The sequence below is a fragment of the Maylandia zebra genome, linkage group LG17, assembly GCF_041146795.1.
Source record: "Maylandia zebra isolate NMK-2024a linkage group LG17, Mzebra_GT3a, whole genome shotgun sequence".
In the NCBI taxonomy this organism is placed as follows: domain Eukaryota; kingdom Metazoa; phylum Chordata; class Actinopteri; order Cichliformes; family Cichlidae; genus Maylandia; species Maylandia zebra.
Genome location: NC_135183.1, coordinates 18,139,528 through 18,155,429, shown reverse-complemented (window position 1 = coordinate 18,155,429; position 15,902 = coordinate 18,139,528). Strand labels below are relative to the sequence as shown.

At 40.9% G+C, this 15,902-nt stretch overlaps 1 protein-coding gene across 4 annotated transcripts; it reads right to left on the bottom strand.

The window, feature by feature from the left end:
* Positions 1–375: 375 nt before the first annotated feature.
* tbk1 (TANK-binding kinase 1) lies at positions 376–15,070 on the bottom strand. 4 transcript variants are annotated; one of them, XM_014408710.4, is made up of 22 exons: positions 14,861–14,976; positions 14,419–14,543; positions 13,601–13,707; positions 12,530–12,670; positions 11,209–11,338; positions 10,823–11,004; positions 10,527–10,687; positions 10,335–10,445; positions 10,022–10,201; positions 9,743–9,939; positions 9,572–9,630; positions 8,956–9,047; positions 8,763–8,864; positions 7,356–7,434; positions 4,829–4,950; positions 4,670–4,746; positions 3,707–3,746; positions 3,518–3,619; positions 3,334–3,430; positions 3,090–3,190; positions 2,931–3,002; positions 376–1,600 (listed from the first exon to the last, which is right to left on the bottom strand). In XM_014408710.4, the coding sequence occupies exons 3-22, from the start codon at positions 13,685–13,687 to the stop codon at positions 1,561–1,563; spliced, it is 2,172 nt and encodes a 723-aa protein (XP_014264196.1). In that variant the 5' UTR covers positions 13,688–13,707; positions 14,419–14,543; positions 14,861–14,976; the 3' UTR covers positions 376–1,560. The 4 variants fall into 4 exon arrangements, with proteins under 4 accessions (XP_014264196.1, XP_004564914.1, XP_004564916.1 ...); XM_004564857.3 differs by lacking the exons at positions 14,419–14,543; positions 14,861–14,976 and adding an exon at positions 14,993–15,070; XM_004564859.5 differs by lacking the exon at positions 14,419–14,543 and having other exon boundaries at positions 14,861–14,985.
* Between the last annotated feature and the right edge of the window lie 832 nt (positions 15,071–15,902).

The window sequence follows — 15,902 nt, the reverse complement described above, 5'->3', positions numbered from 1 at the left end:
TGCAGACATTTATACAGTCTCACATTTTAATATCTGCAATCAGGATCTGCCTGAAGTCTAGAAACCATAGGCATCACGTGTTTCCTCCTCTTCAGGCCTGTACTGCATCCACCTCGTGCTGCTGCGTGTTTGTGGGTCTCTGCCTTCAGTCTTGTATTTAATAACTGAAAACCTGCTGTTGGGTGGAGATCAGAGCAGCATGTTTTTAGTATCTTTACTTTGAAGGTTGTAAAGTCATTAATGATAAACAGAATCCACCACATGAAGGAGGTCTGGTGAGCTGTGATCAGGTTGCCCTCGAACACTTTTTTGGAGCAGTTTGTGTGAAACAACTCTTTTAATCTGAAACTGTTCAACAGGTCACGCTGACACAGCTTCATGCCTGATCAGTTTATTTATTGATTGATTGAATGGCGTATTTACAGGTCATTTAAACAGTCACTTGGCGTTTTAATCATGGACAAGAAATAAAACAAAGATAGCGAAAAGGACGACCAGCTGAAGGATAGAGGTATGACAAAGAGAGACTAACATATGAGAAAAAAAATAATCATTAATCAGAAATATTCTGTTCAATCCACAGTCCGATAAAATTCAGTGCCTTTAAAAGGACACCAGCTTTCCCCATAAATACAGTACTTTAATGCAACTTAGAGGGAAATAAATACATTTGATGACACTTAACAAAGGAAAAAAAAACTAATTTAATACACAATCCTCTAAAAAACTCAGATCAAGTTGAACATTTCAGAAGTTAACACTTTAAAAATTGTTTTAATTGCAAACTTAATGCCATTTTGTATTTTTCCACAGATTCAAACCCTTAAATGTTCCTTAATCCAGCTGGAAAAATATTAAATACTCCATAATATACTCTATATAATGTTAGCCTAATTTGCCCCAAAGAGCAGGAAACAGCTTCATCTGAATCATCAGTCAGAGATTTAAATGTTTTCTACCTGATATTAGAACCTAAAACTTCTATATCAAAGCATCTCAAACTCTGCTCATGCTTTAAAGTTTTTACAGAGTAAAATCAGATTAATCAGAGCCTGTTGCTGAAAGGTCCAGTAAATACTCTTTAGACATTGAAGTTAACGTTTGTTTTATTTATTTTTTTACCCATTAAACCATTAACATTTAATCCATTAAAACTGTTCTCTTAAATATTCCACTTCAGGTGAAAAACTACAGAACAACGTAAACACACCTGTGGTGATCTTTAATCCATTCATCATTTCCAATAACACTTGCAGCCGAAAGTATTTGACTCCAAACGTGACATAAACCCTCCCTAAACCTGTTGTTCCCGGCTGTGTCCGCCTAAATACTCAAAGGTGTTTCAGGGTCTCTTTGCGATGTGATTGGATGAAGCTGCTCTGCATTCCTTTGCCGATCCTTAGCTGAAAACCTCTCCGATCTTTTTCTTTTAAAGCGACTGAAGCAATTGAGCCAGAGTTTCCAGAGACTCATACAAAAAGCTTTGTCTTCAACAGTCCGACGTTATTTACACAGTAAACACACAGAATATGTACAAACTGCAGCGACACTCGACTCCACTCATCCTCTCAGGCCCCCATCCAGTGTCAGAGTGCCAAACCTGCAGAGGTGATACAGGCCAGACAGAGTCACATTTGTGCCAAAATAATCACACTAAAGTTAAAATAAAAGAAAGTCAAACAAGAAGCTGAAGGCAGGTTTTCAGAAGCTGGCTCAGGCAAACAAAAATATTTTTATTCTGTTTCTAAGAAAGTGTTCACGTGTTCAGTGTCAGTGTTCATAAATCCAGGTCAAAATGACCCCCACCTCTGTACTTCCTGTGGGTTTGGTTGCTGTTTTTAAACTGAACTTTTGTGTTTTTCAGCTCTGAAAATATGAAGTAGAAACCTGCTGAACTTTAAAATGCAGAAAAAAAAATAAGTTGGCCACATTTGAAACTGTTTTAGTTGAAGGTAACATTTTTATTTGCTTCATTAAATGTACTAACATTATAATTATCTAATTTTAATGGAACTTTAGGAGGATAATGTATAATCTGTATAATGTTCACTTTTCCCTCATAAAAGACCCTAATCATGAGTGTTGACACTTCAGTATGTATCAATAAATTTGTGGTTTGACGACCATTAGAATACTGGTATTACTGGTAGTACTAAGTGTGACAACTTGATTTTAAAAATCAAATTCTTTTAGAATAAACTTTACTGTATTTTAGGGGTCACTGATCAGCTCATTTTTTGTCCTTATTGTTTTGTTAGGGAGTTGGCACTGGTCCATATTATTCAGAGGCACGCTCATAAGCATCTTTTAGGTCTAAATTTTACATGAGCTGATTAAACAGAAATCAAAGTTATGTCAAGCATAAGGCCCTGGGGCCAGAATCGGCCGACCAAAGACTCCAACTAGCCTACTGCATGACTTCGGAAATACAAAGGAGGGCATGAAATTTGGACTTTAACTTTATTTTAGTTTTACAGCTTTTGCTGATGGTGAGGAGCTCCTCAATGGTCATTCATACTACATTGAAATAAATAAGTAACAGGTAAACAAATTACAGAAAGTTACAGATTTTATATTGGGTTCACAATAAAAATAAATAAACAAATACAAAAGACATTAAATGGAATTTAATGTCTTTTTGTTTTGAGAACTGACAGATTTATAACTGTAGGACAGTCTGCACTTCTTTATCTTATATTAAGATATCACTGGTTCGGCTCAGACTGGGCTGTATGTGGGCTACGGTGTAAAATAAATTTGATATCCCTGGTTTAGAGAAAACATTCAGTCAATAAATTCAGAACCATAAACATCGAACCTGCGTCTGTTTCCGAGCGGTCTGCGTACTTTTTACATTTTAAATCAAACAATAGAAACAGAACCTGCAGCTGATTTACCGTAGTCTTAAATTAAAAACAGAAAAGTCTGACCTCTCTAAGAAATGGTTGTTTTCTGCCAACTCTTTGACCACTCCCTCCATCTCCTCCTTCAGCTTCTTCATCCTGAAACACAGAAGCACTGAGTCAGCACTCACGGCTGCTTCAGATGGAACTCAACACGATGCGACAATAGAGAGGAAACAAACAAACCCCAGAGTCATCTCCACCAGCGTGTTCTGGCTCAGGTAGGCCTGAGGCTTCATGCCACTGGACACCAGAGGAAGAACTTTCTGTGGCAGCTGTTCCTGCAGCTGGAAGACAAACAAACAGACACGTATTTCTGTCACTTCCAGACTTCATTCTGGGAAACTGGCCGTAAACGAATGTGCTTAGTTATGATGACAGATTTCGTGTGCGTCAGCCGCCCAGCACCTGAAATCGCTTTAATGTTTACCTTGATGGCTCTCTCCATCAGCATGGTCACCTCCTTCTCGATGCTGATCAGCTGACTGGACAGGTTTAGCAGCTGCTTCCTCACATGATGAACTTTCCTGAAAAAGCAAAAAAAAGCAAAACGTCAACACTCAAGCCGAGAGGAGCTCGGGTCACGACCCAGCTGCCCGCTTGCCTGTCATTACCTCATCCACTCCTCGCTCTTGGAGATGAAAAGACGGTACTTCATTGCGCACTCGTCTGTGAACAGAGTCCTGGCCTTACTCGCGTGAAGGACCAACTTCTGTCTGTAGGAGAGAAACAAAAACATGGCATCAGAAAGAAGGCGGAGCCTGACGGAGGACATCCACATAGCTGACAGTACCGGAACTTACTTGTCAAACTTGTGGATCTGCTCCTCGTTGTACGGCAGACCTGAACAGAAGAAATGAAACCAAACCATTTAAAGTTTCACTTTTACTCCTGTGACAGCGACATGCTCTCGGTTTAAAAGATTTTAAAATTGGCTTAAATTAACTAAAACCTTCAGTTCATTTGCTTTAAGCACAGCGTGACAGTGTCGTGTCATCATAACTGTTGGTAAACCTCAACAGCAAACAAAAGCTTTTATTAAACAGAAGACTAAGTGTGCTGTCAGTAAATGGAAAAGAACAGCTCAACAATGACAACAAAGGAGAGCTGCACATATCCCACATCTTAAACTTCGACTGATGGAGGATCACTTTTGTTTCAGTTTGTGTGTTTTGTTCAAGAAAGAAATAGAAATGATTTCTGATTTTCTGTTATGCAGGTGCAGAATATTTCGTAACATCTGACATTTTAAAAGTTTAATACAGCAGCGAGGTTGTGAAGGTAAATGTGAGTGTCATCTGCATAGCAATGGAAGACAAAAGCAAATAAATAGAAAATAAAATGGAACCCAAAATTGAGCCTTGCAGTACACCACAGGTATTGTGCAAATTGTGAAGAAATGAACAGCCACATAGCAACATCAGGCATGAAATAAAAGCTGCTGATATGGTACAATCTGCAGTAAAGTGTGTGCTGTAAAACTTAGTAAATCATGTTTTTATGTTTTCTTTAAATAATCTTCCAGAATTATTAGGTGCTCTGAAAAGGAAACTCCTACAAATACATGTGCTGTTGGACCAGCCGTGAAGCTAACTGTGTGCAGGCTTTCTGTTTCTGAGCCTCATCAATAAATCTCCTTAGACCAACAGAAGTTTTGATCCTGATGCAGACTGTAGGTGAAGCTGGTTCTAAATGAAACCTGATTTAACGATGACTCTTCCTCCACAGATAAACAGCTGAATCTGCAGCCGTGTTTGTGAACTCACGTCTCTCTGCTTTGTCCTTCTTGAACTGCTGGTAGATGGCGGTGATGGCGTCCAGCAGCACTTTGATCTTCTCCACACTGCAGAGAAAAAGCCCAGCGTCACGCACTGCATCACCACACATCACTTTTGCATTATTATTTCCTGTTCTTTCAAACTTACTTCCTGTCCTCAGGGTGCGTCCCAACTTGCTGCGTCCAAGTGTCGGTCAGAAGGCCTCCAGGCAGAAATTTACTCTTGACGTCTTGTGTTGTACGTTCGATGGGCTCCAGAGAGCCGGAGATCTGCACAGAAACATTACGTCAGGACGAAACAAAGAAAAATCACCAACATTTTAAAAACAGTTGAAAGAAATGAGGCACAGTTAGACGACTGCACCATAATTAACAGACAACCTCAGACTCTAATGATATCATATGTATGGTGATACTGGAGGTTTTTAAAGTGAGCACGTGACCAAAAATTCTTAACTCAAGTGTTTCTGAGAGTCACAAAACTACTAAGCACTTTTCTTATAGTCCTACTCAGCTGTTAAGTTTGACCTTTTAAACCACATGTGTCAAAGTCAAGGCCCGCGGGCCACATCCGGCCCGGCGTACATTTATATCCGGCCCGTGAGATCATTTTATATAGATGTACTATTATTGTTATGCATGGCCCAGCAATATGAGGCGCTAATAATATACAAACTACAGATCCCATAATGCAGCGCTGCAGCCTCCTCACTGAAGGCTAGGCTAACTGGGAACATTCCCGCGTCAATCAAGTCAAACTTCTGTTATTGCGAAGTTAGCCGCGCACAATGGTGGAGAGAAAAGTTGATTCTGAAAACAGAGCCTTTCAGCGCCAGTGGGTGACTGAATATATGTTTACAGACATTGCTGGTAAACCCGTGTGTCTTATTAGTGGAGCTAATGTGGCTGTAATTAATAATAATAATGGATTGGATTTATATAGCGCTTTTCAAGGCACCCAAAGCGCTTTACAATTCCACTATTCATTCACTCTCACATTCATACACTGGTGGAGGCAGCTACAGTTGTAGCCACAGCTGCCCTGGGGCAGCCTGACAGAAGCGAGGCTGCCATATCCCAAGGACACAATGACCAGAGAGCCTGGGGATCGAACCGGCGACCTTCCGGTTACAGAGACACTTCCCAACCCCCTGAGCCACGGTCGCCCCAATTAAGGAAATTAATTTAAGACGGCACTACGAGACAAAACGTCAGGATAAGCTGAAAAACCTAAATGCAGAGCAGAAACTACAGAAAGTAGAAGAGCTAAAGAAGAATCTGACATTTCAGCAGACTTTTTTCACCACAGCAAAATCACAAAGTGAAGCTGTGTATTGTAGCAGAGGAGACAGTCAAATCAGCCCGGTACCACTCTGAAGAGCTGCATGATGAACCTGTGCGACATCTTGTGTCCAGACAAAACGCAGAGTTTGGCAAATGTGAGCCTGAGCAGAAATACGATTGCTGATCGGGTTTGTGAGATGGCCACGGATTTAAGAACATAGTTGTGTGAAAGAAGCAAAAACTTTATTGCATACTCTCTTGCTGTGGACATTGTGCAGCTGGCCATCTTCATCCGTGGAGAGGAAATATTGAACATTAAATCGATGCACGGGACAACAACAGGGAAAGACATTTTTTAAAACGTATGTCAAAGTGTAGCCGACATGAAACTGCCCTGGGACAAACTTGTTGGACTTACAACAGATGGAGCGCAGGTGTTGTGCGGTGAAAAAAGTGGACTAGTCGGCAGGATGAGAGTAAAGATGCAGGAGGAGAACTGTACCGATGAGTTAACAGCATATCACTGCATCACACACCAGGAAAGGCTGTGTGGTAAAGTACTAAAAATGGAGCATGTAATGATCACCGTAACGCAAACCATAAATTTTATCTGAGCTAAAAGATTAAATCACCGTCAATTTCAGTCTTTTATGTGGGAAATAGATTCAGAGTTTGCCGACATTCCTCATCATACAGAGGTCCGTTGGCTGAGATGGGATAAAAATTCTCAATAGAGTTTTTGAGCTCAGCAAGGAAATCTGTCAGTTCATGGACATGGCATGTATGATGCTGTGAAGGCATTTCAAGTGACACTGTCACAAATGCACCAGTGCAACCTGCCTCACTTTCCCTGTTGCCAAGTAATGCTGAACCAAGTCAGCGGACTTTGCTGAACTGCACCTGTGCAGATTCAGATGGAGCTGCAGTGTAATGATACACTCAAGGGAAAGTACGACACTGAATGGCCCGCACAGTTTATTAGTTCCTTTCCTGAAGCAATACCCAGCTCTGTCTACATGCGGCTCGAACCTTGTGTATGCTTTCATTTATTTTTTCTGGGGTTTTTGGCAGCATGTTCATATTTCTAACTTGCATAATTTTGACGGGATATATTTTTATGAAGGGCAAAATATTTAAAGTTTCTTCAATTCTCAAACTCAAAATCAGAGTCACCACCAAGAGTTCAGTGTGGCTGTTCTCTCAGATTATTACTGTCAGGTTACAATAAAATTAAAAAAGAGGATTTATGAGTTTCAGCTCGTTCAGAGGTTTTAAGAACCAAGCTGATAAAAATCTGGAGAGTCTGAGAGACAAAGAACTGCAGCATGTTAGAAAGATGTCTGAATAACAAATGTGATGCACAGAGACAGGAAAAGAGCGCCAGCACTCACTCTGAGAACTTTCTTGTGCATGTCTGAGATCTCGTCGTATTCTGACGACAGCATGTTGGCCTGCATCAGCACCTCGAACCTGAAGCACGGCGAGAGCATCACGTTATTAACAAAACTTTCAGGATTACACTCTGGAAATTATTATTATTCAAACACTGCATTACATTTCACTTTTAACAGTTAATGAAGGCTGAATTATGAAAAACAGATCTAAAGAACTGTGACCATCTAAGAGAGTTGCTTACATTGAACAAATTCACAAAGTCAGTGTTAAACAGAAATGCGAGGTTGGTGGAAAAACAACATGAGACTAGGGCTGGGCCATATCATACCGTTCATGGTAACACCGGTATAATGTTTGGCAACGATAAGAAAATGAAATATCGCTTTAGAATATGGGTAAAACACACATGCGCAGTGCCTTTGTTTTTGTACGCACATGGCAGAAAAAGTATGATGGCGACGGAGAATGAGAAGGGCGAAAGCGGATCGTTGAATCAAACGGATGAAACAGAATTGGTTTGTAAAAATGCTGCAACTTCAGTGGTGTGGAACTGGTTTAGCTTTCGTCCCTCAGATACACAACAAAGCACTATTTTTGGTAGAGCATGCTAGCGGGCCGTCGTTATTACAGTGTTTTTTGGAAAATACGGCACACTTGGACAGCGCCCCTTATAATCCCGTGTGCCTTATGTATGAATTCTGGTTGTTTGTTTACTGACCTCGAAACGATTTTATGTACACGGCGCTCGAAAATCTGTCAAATGTTTTAGTCCAACTTTGCTAAGCTACAAACTCACACTGCTTGATGGATTGTCGGAGCTTTACAGCTATTGTAGGCCGGAGCCTCGCGGAGTGATACGTACTGTGCTTCAACATAATATTACCGTATTGTGTGTGTATAACCACTTTTTAAGTTTTGTGGATATTATACATGGTTATGCTGAGGATATGTCGGCCAATTTTACGTTATCCAAGCCAGAATCGATTTTAATCGAGGAATCGATTATAAAAACCCACCCCTAATATATATATATATATATATATATATATATATATATATATATATATATATATATATATATATATATATATATATATATATATATATATATATATATGTATATATATATATTTTTTTTTTTTTTTTTTTTTAAATTAATGTCAAGTGTTTTGGTAGTAACTACATGAGTCTTTGTGCTACTTGGTGATAGTTCCAAGTCTCGTTGTTTCTAGTCTCTGCAAGCGGCTCTTTGGGCCGGTTGTTCACTGCAGCGGTTTTGACATTAGGATCTATATAAGTTAGAACTGAGGCCATCGATCTCGCTAATCTAAGGGTCAGGCGCTGGCTTTGTTCGTTTGTGATGCATCTGTAGGAGCAGTGTGCGGGTTAACGGCCTCACTCACAGCTGCTCGGTCTTCTCCAACATCTGTGTGCAGAAGTTACACAGATGGAAAACCTCCAACTTCTTGCGCATAATCTCATTGTAGTCCTCCTTCATCAGCTCACTGCACAAATAAATACACAAAGAAAAATGACATCACATGAGAAAACCAACTGAGCTCCACATCTGAGAAGATTTTTGTGACGTGAACTTACATTAAACCTCGAACTCCTTTCCGCACCAGCTCCTGATAAAGCAGCAGAGACTCTGAAGTTTTCCACAAATGGCCGACATCTCCTGCAAAAGTCTGAACAACAGGAAGAGGAAGGTCAGCGAGCATCGAGGGACTGAAGGAAAAAAAGACTGGCTCACGGTGGTCCCTCTGCAAAAAGCTTCAAGTTTTTTTGTGGTAGTTTGTACCCATCCATCCTCTTCCGCTTATCCTTTTCAGGGTCACGGGGGGGAGGCTGGAGCCTAACCCAGCTGTCTTGGGGTGATCTATAAGTTATTTTTAGAGTCCCTTTGCAATCATTTCTAGTCTCTATTTATCTATCTATTTAAAAATAGTTCAGAATTATTCTGTGTAGTTCAGTCTTTGTAACTCTGTAAATCTGTTTGTAAGAGTTCAAAATAAACTTTTTTCTTAAAAGTCACCAGATGAGTGAATTAGAGAAAGATTAATGGGTTAGAGTTCATCCTGAAGTGGTCCTGATTTCTTATGCTGACACACCTAAGCTCCTGTAATTGAACAGGCCGTATAAACTAGCAATGTTTTACTATGTTTTTCCAGGGCCAATCAGATTCACAGCTAAGATGATGTGAGTTCAGTACCTTTGCGTAGCTGGCGTCCAGGTCGAGGTCATAGCGGGGCTGAACTTTAGGAGGACTGGCTGTGAAAACAAAATCAAGTCCAGTTTCTAACCAACATATCCCATCACAAAACCCATCACATCAATTCTGGTTTTATTAAACATGACAGAAGAAAAAAAAGGAAGTGCATACGATCTTCAAAGATGAGTCCCACGGTGGCGACGGACTCACGGCTGACGAGCATGATGGGATTTTCTCTGGAGGTCTTGGGGAAAGTCTTGGCCTGGCGGTTGGCGTCGAGGACGAGGCGGCGGCCCTCGTAAAGCAGCTCCTGATTATGCAGAGGGATGCTGGTCCTGCGGCACAACAGTTCCTGGAACAGCGCTGCCCTGTGGGCACATGAAGAACAGCAGCTTTCAGACACCGTGCAGACTGTTTGAGAAAGCAGGTGCACGGGCACTCAAGGCTTACGTGTTGTACTCATGGATGTAGACGTGGTGCAGTGTGGCCTGCTGCAGGCTGAAGACATAAACGACGGTTCGGTGCAGGATGTCGTTGGTCTCAGCGAAGAACTGATCGAAGCCCCAACATTTCTCCTGATCGGCCTCCAGGATGTTGGCGAGAACTGGGGTCAGGAGGCTCTGAAGACCCCTGAAACAAAACCAGAGACATGATCTGTGTGTGTGACCATGAAGGAAACAACAGGCCGAGACATTTCCACACATATATCCCTCAACATGTTTGTTCATGAGCGTGATGATCAGGGTATGTGAGGGTCTCATACTTTGACAGGCTGCAGGACACCGGCATCTCTGTGCTCCACTCGATCTTCCCGTTCTCACACTTCTGATGGCCAGAGATCGTCCCGGACGGCTTTTCTGTGATGATTTTATACCTGAGGCAGACAAACAGCTGGGTAAGTTTCAGCTCAGTTCAATTCGTGTCAGAATGGTCAAAGGTCACAGCTAGATCTCACATGACTTCTTTGTTCCTGCGCGGCCCTTCGAACGGTCTGAAGGGAAGGCTGCCGGTAGCGGCGTGGTAGAACGTGACGCCGATGCTCCACAGGTCCACCGTGGCTCCATACTTCTTCTGGTGGTCTTTTCTCAGCACAGCGCGCTCGTACATGTCAGGGTGCTGCATAAGAGACATATGAAGAAGAGTTACTCAGCAGCAGCTGCACCAGCTGTGACATCACTAACTGGCATGTTTGTGTATGCTGCCATCCTTTATCTACAGTTCCTGTTCACTGCGTGTGTTTGTTTTGCTGACCAGGTACTCCTCAGTGCCATACAGAGACACAAACTGCTCGTCGTCCTCCAGCTCTCTCGCTGCTCCAAAGTCGGTCAGCTTGTAGACGGAGCGTCCGTCCTCTCCGATCACCCTCATGATGTTTCCCGGTTTGATGTCCCGGTGAACGATGCCGTACTCTCTCAGGTGGTTCATACCTGCCACTGAAGGGGACACAACAACCAATCAGTTTCAGTCGCCATATTGAACCATTTATATGCATTTCTTTCCACATTTAAAGAGAAGACTGATCACTCGTGTTTGATTTCCTTTTAACTGCTCAAACTTCACAGAGCAAGATTTCACATTTAAAAGAACCTGATCAGCTGGAACCAACGCAGAGTGTCACAGTTAAATGTGTCCCTCACCAACATCATGGAGAACAATGAGGAACTCGTCCTCGGGGAGTCCATACGCATTGGACGACTCCTCCAAGACAGTGTAGAGACTCCCGCAGGGACAGTACTCCATCACCAGGACCTTGTGACGGGTGTTGGACTGAGAGGAGGAGGAGGACGTTAGAAGGATGTTTTTACTCTCCTTAAAGATGTCAACATTATTTCTCAGCTACAAAATATAATTTCAGCTTTGGTCAATTTTTACATGTTAGTTTAGTTTGAAATCACTTTGAAGAACCACATAAACTGAGCCTAAAAGCTGAAACTAAAGCTGGAGCTGAGAGTCAGGAGGTAGAAGCGCCCGACAGGCTAATTCAGGGCTAAAAATTACTTGTTTTAGTTACTGAAACAAACATCTGCAAAACTCTTTTAATAACCACGAAATTTGAATCTTTACATTAAAAACTAAAAAATGCGAAATCTGAATGTTGTTGTCAGATTTATGGCATTAAAAATGTTATACTTTTGTCTTCAATTTAAATATTTAGGACTTCACTCTTGTTTCTGTTTTTTAGGTTCCATCTTGTTTTCCTCCTCTTACATTAGAGGAAATATTCCTTCTTGTTTTGGGCTATAAACCAATTTTATGATGATGGGAATCTTTAGTGGCAGCTTTCAAGGTTTTGAAGATCAACAACATGAAAAATGAAAATAATATTTTCTGCTTTTTTAAATTAAATATAACTTAACTATGAAGAGCAGGTAACACTCCCAAATTCTGCTGAATATTGTTCACATTTACAGCTGAATAAACTCTGTAAACTTAGACAGCTGAACAAATAAATGAAGCCGAGCACAAGGATACAGTGGCAATACCTCATCCTTGTGCTCGGCTTCATTTGTCTGACGGGTTCTTTTTCACAGTGAGTATGAGTCGTGGGTCAAACCTTCAGAGGTTTCTGTCTGGCAGAGTGGAGCTGAGCTCTTTATCACGGCCTCACATCATTCAGACACTTTTGGGCCTTTCAGCTCAGTTATGGGACTCACAGGTATTGTGTGAGCCAGATGTGGCCAAAAAGTTGCGACATACCTGACATCTGGCTCATATAAGATGAACCTGAAGCTGCGTTAAAGCATGTAGACTCGACCTGAATCAACAACAACAGCCAGGCCCGAATGTGGGCCAGCAGTTGCACATCTGGGCCACATCTGGGCCCAGATGTGCAACAGCCCTAGCTAACCTAACATGTTATTTCTGGAAGATTCCCGTTTCCTCCTGGGATCAAATCAGGGATCTTTCACTTGCTAGGACTAAATATTCTCAGTAAGAATAAAACATGAAGTTACTGACCTCCTCCTCCACAGCGAACAGCTTCACGATGTTCTTGTGGTTGAGTTTCTTCAGCACCTCGAACTCTCTCATCTGGACATCGAGCGGCCGCAGAAAACTCAGGTTGTTGAACACCTTGACAGCGTATAGGTCGCCGGTTTTCTACACACAGACGTGTACATTACACTCAAGAATCATCACTTTTTAAATAAATCCTGTTTTTAAAAGAGGTGAAACTCAGAAGGACCATAAATATTCTGGGAGAAATTTGCCCTCAGCGTAGTCTGCAGGCTGAAGGCAGCGTGAAGGGTTTAAAGCACAAGCTGAGCTCAGACACGAAACTCAACCCGACATCAGATTTAATTATTCAGATCTGAAAAGGAGAAACTTTTCTGCACAGTAACAACATTTTTATGAATGAATTCAACCTGGAACAAATAAATGAGATCAACATCAGCGTGAAGATCAATAACGCAGGTTTTACTAAAGACTGAGTTTGTTCACCCCAAGATGATGTTACCAGGGTAACAGACTATGAAGTCAATGACTCCGCCCCTCATGCAGAAGTAGCTGCCTGGCTCTTTTTCAGTCGGAATCGAAGCTCATATGAAAGCTTTCACGGCTTTACAAACAAGAAACTAATGTTAACTTGTTATTCGTTAACTGTGGATAATAATGGATAATTGTGGATTTTGTGACTCAGGACAAAAACAAACTCTGATTGGCTTTTGTAGAACCGAAACTCAGAGTTCAGGTTTAGAATTTGTTAAACCTGCTTTCTGGAATGTGTCCAGGTGACATCTTTAGGTTTGAGAAGGTGAAAATAACATATGAGCCTCTCACTCTGACATGTTAAACCATAAACTGTAAGCGTACCTGAATGTTTCCCCTTTGCAATCAGGGGAAACACTCAATATCTATCTGCTGTCTACCATCAGTTCTGAACTCAAATATTGCTGAAAGACTTTGAAACAGTTCACTTCTTCATAAACAGAAGGGATCAAAACCAGAATAAAAATATCTTGATATCTTCACGGAGTGTTTCTGTATTTCCAGAGAGAAAAACAATTCGCGGCTGGCATGGCAAAATACCTTGTGCCGTCCACGGTAAACATTTGCCGTCGCTCCCTGACCGAGCAGGTCTGAGATCAGCCACAGGTAGTTGGCGGTGCTCTGCATCCTGAAGGCTGCGGGTGATCCTGCAGACACAGCACAAACTGATCAACATCAAGGGAAACAACGATTAATACACAACACAACCCAATCAGTTGAGTTTACTGCTAAAACACTTGGAGGTAAATAGATTAGCTAAAAAGGAGACAGCAGTTGTTACTGATACAGTAAGAAGCAGATTTCTATTTTGAAAATCTAGTAACTTAAACCCTAACTGAGGGGCCTTTACTTTGAAAATCTGAGGCATTTCTTAGAGTTTATTTTCTCTTAGAAGCATGTTAGTCTTACTTTAAAAAATTAAGGGCCTGTCAATCAGTATTCATCAATATACAGCATAACCAGCCAGTTTATACACACTAGAGACTCTGGCTGTGTCTGATTTATATTGATAAATCAACAATCAGGTCATCAGTACTAAACAGTAGTGAACAAATCATCGATACAGATTGGGCATTTTGGTGTATACTGATCTGAATTTGTGGCATCCATTGATTGTTATTTGTGGTTTGTATGGGTCAGGTATTTCTGATCTACACTGTTCAGCTGTTATATTGATCAGTTGTTTCTAAGATGCATCCATTAGCTGGCTGTGGTGTAGAGTCCACAAACAGCTAATCGATAAAGAGCAAAAACAATACATCAATATTCAGCAGAAACAACTAATCAATAACTGATAAAGTGATAGTGTTAAACTGCTGTACATATCAGTAATAAATCAATCAATAAATAAAAAGCACCTGGTTGGAAAACTCCCGCCACTTAATATATATTAAAAAAATAAAAGTTTAAAAAATGTTTTTTCGCTGCGTCACCGGTTGCGTCGTGACGTCACGGCAGCTGCCTGGAAATTCCCGTTTGAGGCCTGAAACAAGAAAAAGGTAGAAGTGCGCGCAACATGAAGGTTATTCAGCCGACTTTGGGTCGTTACCGGACAAACGATGACGTCTTTAACCTTTGTTTCTGTTTACTGTTTACGGTTTCCGGTTAAACACGAACACAGCTGAACGCTTCCACCTGCGGGCCATCACACTTCAGGTTACCTGCTGACCCCGTGCCGCACGAGCTCCTCTGGGCTGGTTATCGATCCGGTATCTGTTTGATCTGTTCGTGTCTTATTTTTTCTTTCTGTCGACACGAACCGGAACGACCAAAAAAACCGCGTCACTTGAGTAAACCTACCGTCCAAACCGAGCCCGAACACCGGGTCCGTCAGCAGCGAGCCCCAGGCTCTGTATACGTGCGGGAAGTAAAAACACTACCGGGAGTTTTCCCCGTTAAAACGACCCGTCTTTATTTTGTTTATTTCCTTACCTTCGCCCTGCGGTCGAGCCTTCTTCTTCCGCTATTGTCGGGTCACGTGACAGCAGTAATCTAATCAGAGAACCCAACATATGTAGGGGTGTGGCCTGATCCTACCGTAATACCGATAGGATAAGTATGGCCTCAAATTGTGATCATAAATATTTTGTACTTGTATATCAGTTTTGTACTTGTAAATCAGGATTTGTATGTGTAAAAAGAATTTGTGTGTGTAAAAAGAATTTGTGTGAGCATAAAAAAGATTTGTATGTGTAAAAAGAATTTGTGTGAGCATAAAAAAGATTTGTATGTGTAAAAAGAATTTGTGTGTGCGTAAAAGAGATTTGTATGTATCACTTCCTTTGAGCCCATAGGAAGTGGAAGAAATACAAATCGATCTGGATTTATTTATAACATACAGCTGTGACGCAAAGGTTTGTACATCCGGTTATTTGCAAATAAAATAATCACAGATTTCTTTTTTTGGACCAATATTTGTATTTGGAAGAAAAGTACTTTATATTAATTACAATATCACAAAATCGGTATTATTAAAAAACAAGTATTTCTTGGATTCTTAATATATATTAACTCTCAAATATATTTAATATTAATATAGAATACTATTAACATATTATTAAATGTGTGCGAGAGCATTATTAATTTCTTATGCTTATTACATTATTAACATTAGCATCATAGTAATGAAACATGTTTGAAAATAAATGTTTGCTTAATAATCTCTTGTAGCAATTTTCTTAATAGGGATTAACAGGGATTTTCAGCCCTTCTTGCGGGACTTTTAAGTAACATGAACTAAATGTAAATGCAGTGGTAAATAAATATAGTGTTTAGATTTTATTCTGAGCTGGTGAAGGCAGTTTGGTCAAAGAAGTGCTTATGTTGGACTTAATGTCTCACA